Raw genomic sequence first — 17,799 nt, 5'->3', positions numbered from 1 at the left:
ATTTTGGAACTGCGAAACGGGCTGCTACCAAGTTCAGAGTAATTTGAATGTGTAGTGTGGGCGTGTGGCGTGGTGGGCTTGGCGCTTGGCCTGGTCGGCCTGGTTCTTATTTGGGAGCTTCTTTTCGCTTTTTATATGTGATGATCATGATAGCAACGCAACGTAGCAACGATAACTGCAAAATAAAAAAAAAAAATGTTTGGCAGGTGTTTTTTTTGTTTTTATGTCTTGTTTTGTTTTTAATAAAACGAGGCTAGGCAGATGTAAGCGCTAATATTTTTAATAATTCTAAAACAACAAATAGGGTGGTTTTGGCGGTTTCGGCCGTTTTGGCTAGAGCACTATATAGCTCCTTCGGAGCAGAGTAGCGCAATCTAGAACGCCGCCTCTCGGCGACTAGCGGCGAACGCCAGGAGGTTCCAACTGCGGTCAGAAATGCATGGAGAACGTGAGAAAATCGTTGTTTCTTCAGTGTTGTGGGAACGTACGGCATCGCAATCATTTTTGACATAATAATGGAACACTTTAGAATAATTTGCGCTAAGTGTTGTGCCCCGCAAGGACCTGACTTTTTTTTAAAAATTGCCTGAGCGGCATCATGCAGCAGACGACACGGCGACGTCACACCATTCACGTGACCCGCTCCGGCCAACCCGAAAAGCCCATCTCCGCTGCGAGCAAAAATCGTCTGCTTCAAACGCCATTGCCTTGGAAATTGCCTTCTCAAAATTTGCACACGTATCCGATATTGTTAAAACTTTGATAAAGTGTTTAGTGCTTTACTAACTTCACGACAGCCTAGTTTTGAAAAGTGTGAACTCGCCGTTCATTTTTTAATCAACCGTGTTGTGTCGATCTCCATGTATTCTCCCATAGGGCGGGCCGCCTCCTGGAACCCTGAGTACCACGTGACTCGCGCCGAGCCGCTCTGTCGGCCATGTTGTCGGCAAAACACGGAGTTCAAAGGATTGCGCTACTCTGCTCCGTAGGAGCTATATAGTGCTCTAGTTTTGGCCTCCTTGGGTTTTGGGGTGATGTTGGCTTTGGATTCATTCTGACTACAGCCGCCAACTTGACTGTTTGGCTTGCGTGCATGTGTCTGTAGAGTGGTGGTTTCTGTTTCTGCGATGCGGTTCGATCAGTTCGATGTTTAACCAGTTTAACCGTTTAACTGTGAAGAGTGGCGAATACGGACTCTCTAGGGAAAAGGAGTTTTATTTTCCCACAAAACTTGCTGAACAGCTGAGGCGAGCATGATCAAGCAAGCTATATGCTCTTGGAGCCGGTATTTGAGCGCGAGACGATTGTTGTTTTCCTACCGGTCCCTGCGGTACCTCGCCAGCGCTACCAGCTCCTACAAGTGCGATGCCAACGTCAGGGTCCGATTTGCACCCAGCCCCACGGGCGAAATGCACCTAGGCAGCCTCCGAACGGCGCTTTACAACTATCTTTTTGCAAAGAAACACGGCGGGCAGTTCATCCTGAGGATCGAGGACACGGATCAGGTAGGCCGCGGCTCCCTTTTCTGCCGCCACGCGTTCCCCTGGGGTGCTATGTTGCGCTTTTTGGACTCCCAGGAGACTTGGAAGAGGGAAGTGACGTCAACGACTAGAGCAAACGCAGATGGGATGTTGACAGAAGAAAACGAAATCAACACCCAATCTGCGTTTGCTGTGTCGTTGACGTCACTTCCCTCTCCCTAGTCTCCTGGGAGTCCAAAAAGCGCAACATAGCCCCCCTGGTTTACTCGGCAGAGGCAGGAGGGGTGGTGGAGACTTAGGTAAACAGCCGTCAGCGTTTCACACGTATACACGGATGCCGCCACGGAGATTTGCTTACTGCCCGCCTCGTCGGAACGCCACGTTTCCCGCTCAGCGTTGACCACCGCTCCCTCGGTGCTCCGCCGCTCCGTTTAGAGAGCGCCCCAAGGCCCGCCCGCGGAGGAGGCTCCGCCTTTTGGAGGCAGAGCCTCCTTTGTGACGTCATATGGCGCCGTACCAGCCACCATTTCTCCGTACCATGCTCCTTTGCCCGTACATTCTGCAGTATGCATTTCGTACCATCAAATTTGTTCTTCTCGCCAATCCTTGCCGAGAATAGCAAATTCGATGGTACCGAATGTATGCTGCAGAAGGTGCGGGCACAGGAGCACGGTGCAAAGCAATGGCGGCTGGTGTGACGTCAATGCAAGTTACGTATACCAAATCAATGCCTCCCCTTCTGTCCTCTACATACTTTGTTTTCATGAAGGCTGAAAAGCTTACTCGATGCCTTGGCTACTTTTCTCCAGTCTCTGCCACGAATAACGCGCATGAGTTGAAAACAGCACGGAGACAACCAGCCAGAGTTGGTCTCCGACGTCACGCCACCGCCGGTGGCGCTGTTGTCGGTGCCGCGAATGCACAGATGCTTCATCGTACGTAAATCTGGCCTCTTTGCACGCACAGTTGCCCTCACCTGGTGAGTGTAAATGCGGATTCTTTTGTAAATAACATTGGGTTCCCCAACTCTTTGAGACTGCCATTTGTACTTTGTTTTCTATCCCCCATTTATGTTTTCATTTGACAATACATGACTTGCATTGATGTCGCACATAAGGTGCCATTGTTGGCTGGTTTCGATGCTGAGCGCATACTTTTTTCAGCATACAATTCCCACCACCGAATTTATTTTTCTTAAAAAGAACTAATAAGAATGACCACCAGCTTGTTGCGATGATGCCACGTGCAAGGTATGTGGTATGGAAGTCTGTCTGCTCGCTGCGCACCTTGTGCATTTGTTTACCCCACCCACGTGCATTAGTTTCTCCTCGACATCAACCAATGATGGTGCGAGCATGGTTGCCTTGTTATTGCTGTGTTGCCCCTTGGTTGGCGTGCCCCTGCTTTCGTTCCGACGTGCCGAAGACGCATTTGAAGACTTGCTCGCCGTATAGTCAATGGCTCATGACTGAAATTTTGTACATTTCCTCTGCCAAATTACTCCAGTCTCCAGTCAGACAATCAGCACTTAAATACTATCTCAGAGGCTTTGTCGTGCATTTCAAGGCGCCATCCTTGTTTCAGAAAGCTTTGTAAACGCTTCGAGATTTTGTTGTGTTATGCATTTTGTTCGATCCGTTTAGTATCTTTCCTGGCTTCTGCTTGTGACTCCAAAGCCTGGAAGATCTATATTCTCTTACGCATGTTTCGTCCTCTATTTTGAATTTGTGTTGAGCTTTGTCAGTATTCTAGCATGTGGGTCCCTGTTAAAAGAAAAATAAAATGGATTGCACCAGGCGAGTTGTTTAACGCGGAATATGTTATTTGGCCGGTTCCTAGCAGTTTCTGGTAACGCACTCCAGTAACAAAAGAGTGTCATGAGAGTGCTACATCAACACTCGTGTGGAGGCGAGCAAATCAGCTTAAAAGGGTAAGGGGATAGTATCCCCTACCCTCCTGAACCCAGGATCCCTGGGTTCTGCAGCGCGAGCTCTCACTCCTCGTGCTTCGAGCTGGTGTGCGCTAGCCCACTCGTCCACCGATCCCCCCTGCACTTACACGAAAAACACACATTTAGTGTGGCCTGGTGCGCGCTCGTGCCTGCTGTATAAAAAGAAGAAAAGGAAACATTGTGATTGTTGATATTTACATTGCAGTAATATCTTTAAAATTTAACTGTGGCTATTATGCATGGGTTATATGTAATGTTATATGTAAGGCAGTGATGCTCAAACAACCGGAGTTTATTATTTGTGCTGGTTTGTTTTTTAATTCAGAATTGATTGAAAATATTGCATAGAGAAAGCACATTTATAAAACCCCTCAATTAGTTATTGCTGGGCTCTTCATAGGTTTAATTATATGTAATATTTGTCGTTTACTTGCCATCCCAATATAGGTATTACACTTTCCGAAGCCACAATCTATAAATATAGCTAGATTTAATTTAACAGAGTTTATAAGTGGTGAATTATAAGCATGGGAACAACCTTTGCGAGTTCAACTGAATTTTCGTTTAAGCATGGTGTAATAGTAGTGAAAGGCGCAGCAACTATTCAATACTCACTTCAAAAATATTCGGCCAAAACCACTATTTGCTTTGAACTTGCTTCGAACCCAAAATACATTTTTTTCTCTTGTCCTACGAAGAGTTATCGGTTTTTGTGCGAACGGTGCTCCCATCAAACGCAATGAATAGCTAGCGCTATTCATTGTTATCGGTTTGAGTACTAGCTATGCGCTCCGCTTAGCTGCCATACGAACTGTAGCAGGTAGAATATGAGTGAGAGCAGCGTGACACAAACCCTATAAAGTAGCCCAAAACATCTTTTTACGTCAAACACAGACCAAAAACGCCATTGGTATTCCTAATAGGTTAATTGAGACATCTGCAAAATTACCGCGGTATGATTGTTCAATACATAAATAAATATCCGTAGCAGCCAGGTCCCCTGTAGGTATGGCACTTTAAATATTGTTCCAACGTTCCAACCTGCTTTTTTTCCCACAGGTTAACTTTCAAAGAGATGAAATTGTCTGACATCAAAGCTCAAAATGATCTGCTCCACAAGTGAAAATCCCTGCTCCAAAACTCTTTTTCTCCTGCTGCAAGAGCTGCCTCAAATCACCACTTGTCAGTTACACTACTGTATACGGCTCTGGCATGGGAAAGGGGGCAATAATTTGTGGAGGCATAGAATGGTTTTTGGCAGAATCCCCTAGTCCCGGAAATTTGTTTGTTCGTCCGCCCATTTTCCATTCAGTTCAGCGGGGAAATTGACGTCGCGTCGCGTCATGTCACGTGACACAACGGCTTGACACTGTGATGTCAATTTCACCCGCTAAATTTAGTGGGGGAATTGACGTCACATTCACCCGATGCCCCGTGACACCAGGTCTCGTGACACCGTGACATCACATCATATCACCACGTCATGTTACTGAGGTCACATGGCCTCAATATGCCCTCTAAACTAATCAAAGAAATTAATAAACAATATAGAAGCTTCTGTTTAATGTCTCTGAAACAAACTTAAATGATCGCTTTTTTGAATACCGCTTTCCTTGCATTTAGAACCTTGGAGATGAATGTCTCTGGTAATTCTTTTGTTATCTTCCAATTTGATGCCTTTACGAACACATTTGCGTGCGCAGACACGAGTGGTGCCAGGTGCAGCACAGAGGATTGTGGACACCCTGGAATGGGCAGGCCTCGCTCCGGACGAGGGCCCCTCATTGGGCGGGAATTTCGGTCCCTACGTTCAGGTGACCACCGATCTCGTATGGTCGGCGTGGCACTGACAATGGCCTCTTCTTCCAGTCGGAGCGGATTCAGCTGTACCAAGAATACGCCCACAAGTTGTTGGAGGCAAGTTTGGAAACCTGCTTCTACCGGCGTCGCGTTCTGAAAGCTGCGGCGTCTGGGCCGTGCATCAAATTTTCCCGCGCAATGAAGCGAGCTGGAATTTCAACTCGAAGACGTACTTCACCGCTACCAGCGTCCCGCCATAATTTGGGCAGCCTGGTTCGAGATGATGGAGCTTAAAAAGGAAGTTTTGGGGATTTACCAGCCAGACCAATGAGGGACCTCTGGCACATCTCAGTGAAGGATAGGAATAATTTTGACAATCTGGGCATCTTTTGATGTGCAATCGAAATCTCGGCTAAACTGCACCTTCACTGTGATAACCCTCCGTCGAATTTTGGGCACCGAGAACCGACCGTCGCCAAGTGGATCAAGTCTTGTAGGCCAACACTTCCTCTCGGAGCCAATGCGGCCACTAAAATTTACAGTGAAGGCTTCTGCAATAGTTACATTTCTTACACTCCTGTCGCAAGGTTTACGACATGCTGGCCTATGGACCTTGAGGGGGTGGGTCCAAATGCTGGTCGAGGTGCCTGTAATCGACGGATGCGCTTATTCTGATGAAGGCCACTCGACACCTGAAGATTTCTAGGTAGTTCTGGTTAATCTGCAGTATTTTCCTGTGGCTTGCCAGATGCACTTTATTAGTCTGCACATATAAACCTCCAAAGATATTTTTCTAAAAAAAAAAAATTTAAGGCATTTAAAGCATTAGTGAACCAGCAGATGCCATAAGGAAGATAATTTCTTTACCGTCCTTTATCTAAACATCTATGTTTTTTTTTTTTTTTTTTTTACATTTTTGGGTTCAGTAAAAAATATATTCTATTCTAATTCTAGCATATACTTTGACATGTTAGCAGTAAGTTTGGCTGATTGAAACTTCATTTTTTCAGATGTAATGCCATTTTCAAAATTTTCAACCAGTTGGACAAAGTATGACAGCTGCCCAAGATGGTTCTTTACCATAGAAAAACATTATCTTATATTTAACAGTTTGCACAGTCCCCGATATTGAATACAATATCGGGGACATGATGTTTTCCTTTTCAACATGCCCGACATTCGTTGGTGAACATTGTGCTGCTGTCCTTGTCTGCAGACCGGGCACGCCTACCGGTGCTTTTGCACAGACGTGCGTCTGGACCTTCTCAGGAAAGACGCAATGCGCAACAGGCAGATTCCTCGCTACGACAACCGCTGTCGCTCCTTGACTCCCGACAGCACGAAGCTGTCAGGAAAGCCACACGTCATTCGCTTCAAGGTGAGTTTGGCCACAGTTTGATCTCCACCGGGGCTTTGACTGCTCAGAAAAGTCCTCTTCCATTGGGGAAGTCTCGAACCACTAAATATGCTATGCTTCAGGGTATTGACACTCCAGCCATGGATGGCTGGATGTTAACTCCTGTATCCTTTATGACGGGCGGTAGCTTGCGCCATCTATACTTCGTTCACGCCCAAGCTGAGACTACAGTGGAAGCTATGTGCCCGCCGGAACAATCAGCCGCCTCCCTCTTATCTCCCTACCCGGCTCTCTGCGCATGGTTATTGGCGGGAGTGTGACAGCGTGGCGAAAGAGAGGCATATGACTGGTCCAACGAAGAGGTAGCTTCCACCGTAGTCTGAGCTTATGGGTGAACGGTGTATAGCCTAAAACAAAAACATGACAAAAAATTTTCTCTGTTTTAGAGGTTGACGAGCAACCAAAAAGGAGAAAACTCTCCCTCAACTACCTTTTTCCATTTTAGAAAGAGGGAGACCCTCCTCCTTTTTGCCGGGAAAAGCTCGGAGACCTGCTCCTGTGGGAACAGGAGGAGAGAAGGGCACTAGAGGGAATGGAGAGAAGAAAACTCTGAACCGGTTTTCTTCCTGGCAGACGATCGCGTAGGTCTGCCTTTAAAGGCCGACCAACAAGGAGATAGGAGGACTCTCGCCAATTCTCGTTTTTCTCCTCTTTGTTTTTCCCGCAACAGGAAAGAATGCTTCACCTCGCCGCTTAGAATTAGAAAAGATTAGTCCTGCGGCCAGATAGTAGGCATGCAAAGAAATGCAGAAGCCGCGCCTTTTTAGAGCGCAGCTCTTAGGTGCCCGTTTCCGGCTTGAGCGGCGTCGCCGTCAGCGTAACCAAGGTCAACCCAAGGTCACGTGACCCCCCCAGGTGATGTGACCCCCAAGGTCACCCCAAAGTAACGTGACACCCCGAGGTCACGTGACCCCCCCCCCCCCCCCCCCCCGATGACGTCCTCGTCACTGATGACATCACCGGCATCCGCATCGTCATCGTCATCATCATCACTGATGACATCACTGATGATATCACCGGCATCCGCATCGTCATCGTCATCATCACTGATAACGTCATCAGTGACGTCACTGATGACGTCACCGACATCGTCATCGTCATCATCACTGGTGACGTCATCAGTAACGTCACTAATGACGTCATCGGTATCCGCATCGTCATCGTCACTGATGAGGTCATCAGTGACGTCACTGATGACATCATCGGCATTGTCGTCACGTGACCCCCCCCTCCGGTCACGTGACCCCCCCCCCCCAGTACCCTTCCCTCCTCCTCCTCCTCAAGAGCTGCGCTCTAATTCGGCGTTACAGGGAGTTGTAAACGGCTTTCACTTTTTAGAGCGCAGCTCTTAGGGGCCCGTTCCCGGCTTGAGCAACGTCGGCGTCGCCGTCGCCGTCGCCGTTGCCGTCGGCGTCGGCGTAACCAAGGTCATCCCAAGGTCACGTGACCCCCAAGGTCACGTGACCCCCTGAAGGTCACGTGACCCCTTCCAAGGTCACGTGACCCCAAGATGACCCCACGTGACCCTTTGAAGGTCACGTGACCCCCGAGTCACGTGACCCCTCTGAGGTCACGTGACCCCCGAGGTCACGTGGTCGCCTCCCCAAGGTCGGGGGTCACGTGACCCCCAAGGTCACGTGACCCCTTCCAAGGTCATCTCAAGGTCACGTGACCCCTCCAGGTCACGTGACCCCAAGGTCACGTGGGGGTCACCTTTGGGGTCACGTGGCCTTGAGGTCACCCCCAGGTCACGCCTCCCCGAGGTCACGTGACCCCCTCCCCGAAGTCACGTGACACCCCACCCCGGAGCATATTAAAGAATGAGGGGAGGAGGAGGAGAAGGGGGAGGGGTCTACCCTCCCCTCAGTACCCTTCACTCCTCCTCCTCAAGAGCTGCGCTCCAATTCGGCGTTACAGGGATTTGTAAACGGCTTTCACTTTTTTTTCTTTCCCTCTCCTCAAAGCTACCGCTTCACTTTGACCCCGGGACTTGAAGTACCCTAAGCCGACCTTGCAGTGCAAGCTTCATGCTCGTCAAACCGGTCATAAGCCTATCTTTCCCCGCGTGATCAAGTCCCTGCCCATACCTATACGCAGAGGGCGGGGTCAGGCAATGAAAGTAAGTGGCATGCTGGCATCTGCTTGCTCATCAAGTTCCTTCCTTGATTTATTAATTTGAACAACTGTCTAGTAAGCGTCTTACTGCCAGAAGAACATCAACGATTAGGGTGACCACCCGTCCCGCGACTCGCGGGACTGTCCCGCATTGAGGGCTCGTGTCCCGCGTCCCGCAAGAAATTCCAAAATCTTCAAAATGTCCCGCATTTCACATTGTCGTAACATTCACTGCGCAAATTGTGACGCTTCTGAACAACGGGCAACGGGGAACCCGGAGGTCGCTGATAAATGTGTGAATCTCGATGGTATGTCATTTTCTTGCCAAGCACTGCGGGAAGCAACCGTCGTTCTTGCAGGAGACCTGAGGCACATGCGCCGTTGTGCCTCTCCCCTTGCCATGGCAAAATATTGCAAGCGAAAATTGCTCGCCAAAAGCTAAAAATAAACTATTGTAATTAGTTGCAAATCATACTGTATCATGTGAAAGGGTTGTTGTGGAAAGCTTTTTTTTATTTTTTTAGTGAAGACGGCCACAGAAGGCAAAAAACCTGGAACCCACAACAGTCAAAAAAACAACAACATACGTTTTCTTTTTTTTTGGAGGAGCATGTTAATATAAAAGTAAGTATCGACAGGAAACAATAAGCCGAAAAATATTTACTGTTTTTTTTTTATTTCCTTTTGATGCATTGGGGTCTGGTGCAGTCAATCTTTGTTTTCAACTTAGATACTTTTAATAAAATATTTACCATTACAAATAAACAAAAGTATATCACTGTGAGTGAAACTTATCTTAGTTTAATTGGCGCATACAATTTTCAGGTGTATAATACGCTTTCGGACAGCACAGGATTTCGGGGTGTGCGCGTTGGTGAATTTCCCTTAATACTTATTTCTTGAGTCGTGAAAATACCGTCCTCCCCTCCCCCTCCTACCCCTGCCCCCCGGTCAGGGTGTCCCGCATTCCACCGGCAGGAAGGTGGTCACCCTATCAACGACAGTTATTTTTTCTGAACGATAACTTCTTCCTGGCTGAAAATATCTATTCTAAAAGTCTCGCAGTTTGTTTGTTTTTTTTCACTTTTTTTAAAGTATAAAACGAATGATAGTTTTTTTATTATTTTGGCAAGTGCATCAGATACTAGAACAGGTGAATATTTGCGTAAAATTAATTTAGCCAGATTTCTCAATTTAGAAATATTTTAGAAAAATTAATGACACGAATGCATCACTCATAACGAGCACCTAGCAAACATCTTTCAATCGTAAAATGTCGTGCCCACCAAACATTTCCGCAATTTATACTTCGCAAAATCCACAAAATTATGTGGTACAACAAACGTCGAGGTCCCGAGCCTTTATTCCACATTCTTAAAGAAAGAGTATGTGACAACACACTCTAGATCGTTCCTATGACTCTGATAACGATACCTGATACTCCGCCGAAGCCTTTGCACATGCATCATATTGTTATCAAGCATCGTTGTTGGAGGTATGGGAACAATCTAATTAAACTCTCTAATGTTCGACTCTTTTCTAAAAGAAGTAAATGCTGAAAATGAAGATGATTAATTTAGCTTCACCACCATAAATCCCTGCTTTGCCTCCGAGACACCTCGGTGTTCTCACGCAACCCCTCAATAAGCGAAAAAACGGCTTACAATGACACGCGAGTCGTCATTTGTTGGCGACATATCTGCGCTCTTGAACATACACAGTGCCGCTGAAACTTGGCATAATGAAAATACACAACCAGTGACTGAACGTTGCTGGCCCTATTAAAAAAAGAAGAAAAAAAAGAACTGTCAACTTTGAAGTTGATGGCGCGATGGGAGTTACGCGCTTGCCAAACCAATCAACAGCTTTCCTTCCGTCACCTGACCCCGCTCCTTGCATGTTCGTATGGCAAATAACATTGCTAAATAAGGACATAGTACCGGTCCAACGAGCACATAGCCTCCACCGTACTACCAGCTTAGGGATGAACAGACTATGGTCCTTCCTGAGAAAAATGCTCGTGAACCCGCCATGGAATTGCACGAAGAGCAATCCGCTTTGTCCGAGTCAAGCAGTAGCAACAGCCCCGTTCGGTGCTCATTTCCTGCCACTGTGACTAATCCCTATTGTTCAGGTTTGGGGGTTATAAGCCACTTAGACGCTCAGCATGCGAGAAGGACACAAAGATGTGAGGAGAAAATGGGAGGGGCAAACAAAGAAAAAAATTAATTTTCTGGCAGGATTGAAGAAGTAACTTTTGTGTGTCGGGTTGTCAATTTTTTTCCCCTCTGCAATTTTTTGTAGCTATCACCAGGCAGTGTGGGACATCGGCAGAATAACCTTTGGGGGATCGGGCAAAAGAATAGAAGCATGCACCCTCGGCCTTCTTCTCCCGTTGAGGGAGTCGCCAATGCTAAGTGGTGCTTAACATCATTGATGCCGGTTATGTAAAGCTTTATACAAATTCGCAAGGAACAGTTTTTTGTCCTCTGGAACTTTTAGGACAGTGCAAAACGATGTCGTCCGAACTTTCTGACGCCATATCTAATGCTCTGGAAGTAGCTTTTTCGAATCGTAACAGTCGGCAGTTTGCGCCCGATCTGCAGTAAGGGCCAAAATTGTGATGCGGCACCCACAGGAATAAGCGTACTTCATCTAGGGGTTCTAGAGAAGTCTAATGCCCTAGTTTCACTAGAGCGATAGACAGAAGCAAATGACAGCGACAAGCCTCAAACCAGTCTTTCGCGATTCGACAGGCCTTGTAGAGTAAAGGAGGCTATGCTCAAGCACGAGCATCATGCACGCGAGGATTTCTTTGGCAGGCTTGCAATCACTCATGCTTCTTTCAAGAGCACCGAACGACTAAATATCCGCCAAAGGTACCATCGTGAGCATGCTGCATGTGTTAGAGGCAGTGTTGTAAAAGTTACTTAAAAAATGTAGCTAAGATACAGTTACAGTTACCCATACGAAGAGGTACCTAGGTACTTGCTTAAAAACATATTTAGGTACAGGTACAGTTACTTCGAAGATACTTTTATTTATTTGCCTCAAATTTGTCAGAATATATTGGAAGTAAAGCTTTTTACACTAAGGATACACACAAAAACGAGTTCGATAAATGTGCTTTATCGGCGTCACTGAGAGAAATAAGGAAAACCGCATTCACATGAGCCGGTGCTGACGTCGACGGCCCCAGAAGACGTCGGCCGCATGAAGAAACTCATTAGTCGATTGCATAGGTACCGAACCTTTGCGACAACAAGCGAAAAGCTTCATGCTTGCTTTTTCTTTTTTTTTTCTTTCGTTAGTCGGAAGAAAAATAAGCTTTTTTTTTCTTTCAGAACTTTTTCAGTTTTGATAACGGCAAAATTTGAGTCCGATTCATTGAGTGGAAACTGTATTATACATGCGATGTTACATTGCTTTACGATTGTAAGTATAATTTATTTTTGATTATATTTTATATTGTATTTATGGCAGAACATAGCCACCACCAGGCCAAGATAAAGGTAACAGAAACTGCGCACATCTTTCAGGTTATCTCCTCCCTTGTATAGCTGTCAGAGGAGCTTTAAGGGGGGACACTGGCTAGAGGTTGAACTTTTGAACTACTCAAGTGATCGGAATGAAATTTTCAGGGGAGATTTAACTTAAGATATAGGTGTACTGTGCAAACTTTCAGCTCTCTAGGCCAACTTTACATACCTGCATAAGATGATGTGTCACTCTTCGTTAAGAAATCTATAATATGCAAATGAAGCTATTAAGCATCATTTTAACTGCTTGAGTATAAAGGGGGGGATGTGGGACTTTGGGCTATCTAGTTTTTATAACTCAAATGTAAATATTTCAGGAAGAGTGATTACCTCAAAATATGAGATGCATATCTGTCCTATGTCAATTTTTGAAAATATGTTCTTTTCTCAATGAGGACTTTAATGTAAAACAAAATAAAGTAGATAGCCCAATTCCCCAGTAAATTTCAGTTCAGAAACATCTTGATTGTGGTATCAGAATAATTTTACCTTCGAACAAAAGATTCCTTCGTATGATATTTGCAGCAAAAAGTGGAACGGAGAAAAATGCATTCAAACATTGAACTCCTTTACCTTGTTACTGCCTGACAATGTGTTGAAAATATTTGATATCAATGGAACTATTTGGCGCATAGTTATGAAATTTAGTGTAAGGGTGTATAATTAGTTTCTAAAACCAAAAACTTCAAAATTGAAAAATTAATTTTTTCAAAAAATTTTGAAGCTTAGGCCCATGTCCCCCCTTAAACACGCATCGAAGTCGATTTCGGTTTGAGATGAAGGAAGCAGGTCGCCCTTTTCCCTAAACGGAATTCGGAAGCGATTTGATGAATTAGTGTCGCTAGAACGGCATTGCTAATCCACTGTTCGCTCAAGTGTACACCGCCATTCGCTAAAATGTCGTTCGATGAAACATCATGGGCGAGGCTTCGTTTGCTAAAACGTCATTCGATCAAGTCAGTGCCTCCCAGGTCGTACCCAAATCAATGTTAATCACGGCACGTGGTAGTGTATTAATACTTCAAGATTTATAGTTTTACCATTTTGACGAAAGTGAATAGGAAAGTACCTGTAAAGAGTAACTTCACTTAGTTACAAGTTACTGGAAAATGTACCTAAAAAGATACAGATACAAATACCGAGAAATGAAAGTGCCTAGGTTTGTATCTCAGTTACAACAAAAGTACCTAGATATCGATTTCCAGTTACTTGTACCTGGTACTTTACAATTCTGGTTGGAGGCTTGTCCGTGTTGTTTGTGTTTATCGCTCTAGGGGGACTCGGCCATAATGGTCCCAGAAATAATTCTGGCTTGAGTGCCCTACAACTGTGGGAACCAGTGAAATCTTGCATGATGCAAACATACCGTAATATCCCGAGAGATACACACCCCCGAAAGATAACCCACCCGTATTTTTGGCATGATTTGCTATTTTTTTTAAAAACACCGTTAGATAGCCCACTTCTAGCAATTGCAGTGTCCTGGCCAATGGTGACATCGGCTAATACGGAGTTACTTAGCCATGACGGGAGAGAAGCGATCATTGCTGACTGGGAGGGACAGTCGTCTTGAGGTCGTTGCCCCACCCTAAAATCACAAGTTTTGCAAGTCACAAAATCTAAAAATCTAAATTGCACACCAAAAGTTAGCCCACTTTTTGTTTTCACCTGATTTATTTTAGATTTTAGTTTCCTTGTGCATATGGCTGGTTTCATTATTTGTAAGACGCTGCCAGTCAAGCCCAATGGGGCTTTAGCAGGTGTGAATTCATTTGATTTGTTATTTGCAATAAGTTATAATGATGATTATGATAATGATGTGCTGGGCAGTTTAAAACCAGTATGCAGCAATTTTCTAGACTAGGAAATGCAGCTCGCATTTCCTCGTTAAGTTTGAGCGTATATATGACCAACGAGTTATAAAAAACTGTACCACGCTGACTTGCCGTTGGTTTGGCAGCTTTCCGAAGGAGACCTGACCTTTGAGGACGGTGTCCATGGCCCGGTGACCCTCAACACGGCCGAAAGGGAAGGAGATCCTGTAAGGCTTGTCTTTTTTTGCATCATCCTTTGTGCACAGAACGTGTTTGAGTCGTTTTTTATGAGAGAATCGTCACAAACGAGCATTGTGGACGAGCGTCAGAAATGAGTGTCACGGACGTGCGACACGATGGGAGCGTCGTACGATGTTAAGTGTTACATAAAGCTTATACAGGCCCACATAAGAGCAACGCAAGAGCGACGCCCCAGCGGGGCTCGAACCTGGGTCGCTACAGTAGCAGTCGGATACCGTAGCCACTGAGCTGCATAGCACCGCTGCTCAGGAAGAGCTGGGCTTTTGGGAAAACATGACAACCAGGGTGGTGCAAAGTCGTACCATGTGACTGCTTGCCTCATTGATGTCACGCATATTGCGCGAGAGCTGCGTAAATTAGCACCTATGCGGTGCTCTTGTCTGTTTTGTCTCGCCCTGGCTAACGTCTGAGGTGCACAATGGTTGGTTGGTTTGTGCTAGTGTGCCGCACAGGCACGTGTGACACAATGTTTGCTCCCTGGACTTTGTTGGCGTGATCGAGCGAACGGGAATTTTCTTTTAGTCACTGTCAAGCAGCACTCGTCTTTTGTCTTCCCTCTGCGGAGGAAAGTGAGCTAAATTTATGAATGTGATGTCCCACTTTTTCAGACGCTCCCACTTCCTGACTTGAACTTCCGGATAACTAATCTAATTATTTTGTGTAAATTAGTCTAAATCAAAAACACTGAATGTTTTTTTTTGTTTTTTTTCTTGTCCAGACCATTTAAATACTAAGTGAAAGTTTTGTTTATCGAAGTTTTGGGTAGATGGGACATGGAGCACCACACCGAGGAAAGGTGTGCTCGCTTTAGAATAAGTTTGGTCAAATTTTACTTGCATATATTAATAACAATATTGCTATCTAAATTCATCTGTTCCAAAAGGGCATTGGGCCATTTGCTGGCCAACGATACACTTTTGAAGAACTCCGTGGCACGATTCGAGTGTCACAGGGCCCAAAAGCTAAATGGGAAGCTGTTTCATTTGACATCTTTTTGCATTCCTTTAGTTTAAGGGCACTGTAACGAACGTATCAAGTCGAGTAGAGGGTGGAGTACAGGAAACATTCAATCAAAATATAAAAGGAAAAAATAAACGATCATGGATGAAGAAAGAATAAAACAATTAAAACAGGGACAACACAACCACATCTTTCGAATAAAACAATTAAAACAGGGACAACACAACCACATCTTTCATGAAAGATGGGGTTGTGTTGTCCCTGTTTTAATTGTTTTATTCTTTCTTCATCCATGACTTAAACCAACACGCTCTTCTCCCAAGCATAACAAACGATGCAGCCAGCACTTCTCTTGGCTCCGCCCGAGATGGGAGCATTTGCTGTTCTGCATAATCCCCCGAAATTCATGGAAGCACTCTTCAACCTGGACACTTTAAAACAAGTTCCTCCTCTCTCTCGTTCGAGCTGCCCATGTTTCGTGACTTTGATCACTGAGCACGAACCCTTTCAGCTTTCACACGCTGGATTATACACCAGTTTCCATTCTCAATTAACACCGAAAACCATCCACAGCTTGTGCGTGGAAATCGTACCTAGAATAGAACGCATCTTCGACTGGCGTGTTTAGCATTCCATGCCTCCCATACATCAAAAGTGTTTCCGAAATGGCAGCAGTCGACGTCGCAGAAGCCGATATGTCATGTTGTCGGATGTCACGATGTTGGCAGTAGAAGACCCGGCAAAAAGCACAAGCGAACGCGAGTATCTCTGTCGTCACAGAGTCTCAACTCCTGGTTGTTGAAGCTTTTGTTTACCATCAAGCCGGAGAGCGACCTGCAACAGAACGGGCGTCCGCGACGTCCACTTCCATCGCAGTTACACTGCCAGGATTGCGGTCGGCGACAGCACGACATTTCCATGATGTGACCGGGTGAAAATCGGGAAGCCAATTTTTTAGGTTGCGGCGAACGGACCAGTCGGAGAACACATTTCAGACACCGTTGCGGAAACAGATGCCGGAAAACACGTTCCCCACTCGCAGGTGATCCTGAAGAGCGACGGCTTCCCGACGTACCACCTGGCGTGCGTGGTGGACGACCACCTGATGCGTGTGAGCCACGTGCTGCGTGGCGTGGAGTGGCAGGTGTCCACCCCGAAGCACATCATGCTGCACGAAGCACTCGGCTGGGAGCCGCCACGTTTCTTCCACCTCCCGCTCCTCCTCAACAAGTGGGTCTGCCGATTAGCAGTTCATAACCAGTGATTGTATGCGTACGGCTGTGCTTTTTAAATCGGGTAGTGGCTTGCGCCACCTGGCTGGTGTTTTTAACAGCAGTGGTTCACTGCCACATTCAAAAGTTAGATTTGTGTGATGGAAGCCAAAGCGACCCCCAGACACCATTGTAGCGCCTTCGAGCAAAGCGCTTTGACGATGCAAAATTCCTGTTTTTTAAAAGCGTCGGATGACTAGAATTTTTATCTAACTTAATGTGCAAGAAAAGAAAGAAAAAAAATAAAAAATAAATGAAGAACAGATTATTTTCCGCAGCATGACACCAGACACTTTCATGCCCATTCTAGAAGTGTTGGGTTCTTTTCCTTTGCTGGTTTCTCATCTCTTTATGTCCTACGGTCCATCGTGCACGTCTGGGTGAACCAAGGAGCGGCCAGGCTCTTTAAATCGACCGCAAAATTTGGTTTCTTAACCTATCGATTTTTTGCAGCGTTGCCCACAGATGGTGCATGTTTTTCGTAAAATTTGCAAAGAGCGAACTTACCTGAGGAAAAAGTAAAGAAAGAAAAAGGCTTGGCTCCTATGAAAACGCAGCGAAGCCACCGGTCTTCAAACAACATGGCGCCGTTTCGCACGGGACACAAGAGATGGCGCAACGAATGAGCATACGGCGCCAAAGCCGGCATCTTTAGCAGACGATCGTTTCGACTCAAAAGCGGCGCGTGTTCTGCAGGTGGTGGCAGTCACAGAAACAAAAGCAGGCATGGTAACAACAAGGAACTGCAAAGCAGACGACATTAGTACCCCGAAAAAAAAAGTCAAAATATCTCGATAGGCCATTTTTTAATCAATAATCTGCATTCAATATGTTTTATTAGTAAGGATGATAAAATAATGCATTGGCAACTGATATCAGAAAAGCTCGCGCTGCTTTTGAGTCGAACATATTGTCTGCTAAAGACGCCGGCTCTCGGCGCCGTATGCTTTGTTCGTTGGCGGCAATTGGCATCGCGACCGCTTGCATCATCTCTTGTCTCCCGTGCAAAACGGCGTTGTGTTGTTTGCAGACCGGTGGCGTCTCTGCGTTTCCATAGGAGCTAAGCCTTTTTCTTTCTTTACTTTTTCCTCAGGCAAGTTTGCTCTTTCCAAATTTTACAAAAAAAATGCACCATCGGTGGGCAGCGGTGCACAAAATACTAGTGCGGTAAGTTAAGAAACCGTATTCTT

General features: G+C 45.8%; 1 protein-coding gene across 1 annotated transcript in view; it reads left to right on the top strand.

The window, feature by feature from the left end:
- Positions 1 to 1,077: 1,077 nt before the first annotated feature.
- LOC8033822 (probable glutamate--tRNA ligase, mitochondrial) overlaps positions 1,078 to 17,799 on the top strand; it is a 40,671-nt gene continuing 23,949 nt past the window's right edge. Inside the window, exons 1-6 of the mRNA XM_040217752.3 lie at positions 1,078 to 1,505; positions 5,136 to 5,246; positions 5,302 to 5,349; positions 6,449 to 6,610; positions 14,264 to 14,344; positions 16,381 to 16,568. Of these exons, the coding sequence (XP_040073686.2) occupies positions 1,254 to 1,505; positions 5,136 to 5,246; positions 5,302 to 5,349; positions 6,449 to 6,610; positions 14,264 to 14,344; positions 16,381 to 16,568 (842 nt within the window). The 5' untranslated portion in view covers positions 1,078 to 1,253. The remainder of the gene's footprint in view (positions 1,506 to 5,135; positions 5,247 to 5,301; positions 5,350 to 6,448; positions 6,611 to 14,263; positions 14,345 to 16,380; positions 16,569 to 17,799) is intronic.

Source organism: Ixodes scapularis, unplaced genomic scaffold, assembly GCF_016920785.2.
Source record: "Ixodes scapularis isolate PalLabHiFi unplaced genomic scaffold, ASM1692078v2 PGA_scaffold5__190_contigs__length_132052651, whole genome shotgun sequence".
Lineage (NCBI taxonomy): Eukaryota > Metazoa > Arthropoda > Arachnida > Ixodida > Ixodidae > Ixodes > Ixodes scapularis.
Note: the sequence above shows the minus strand (reverse complement) of the source record. Positions and strands in the feature narration are given on the sequence as shown.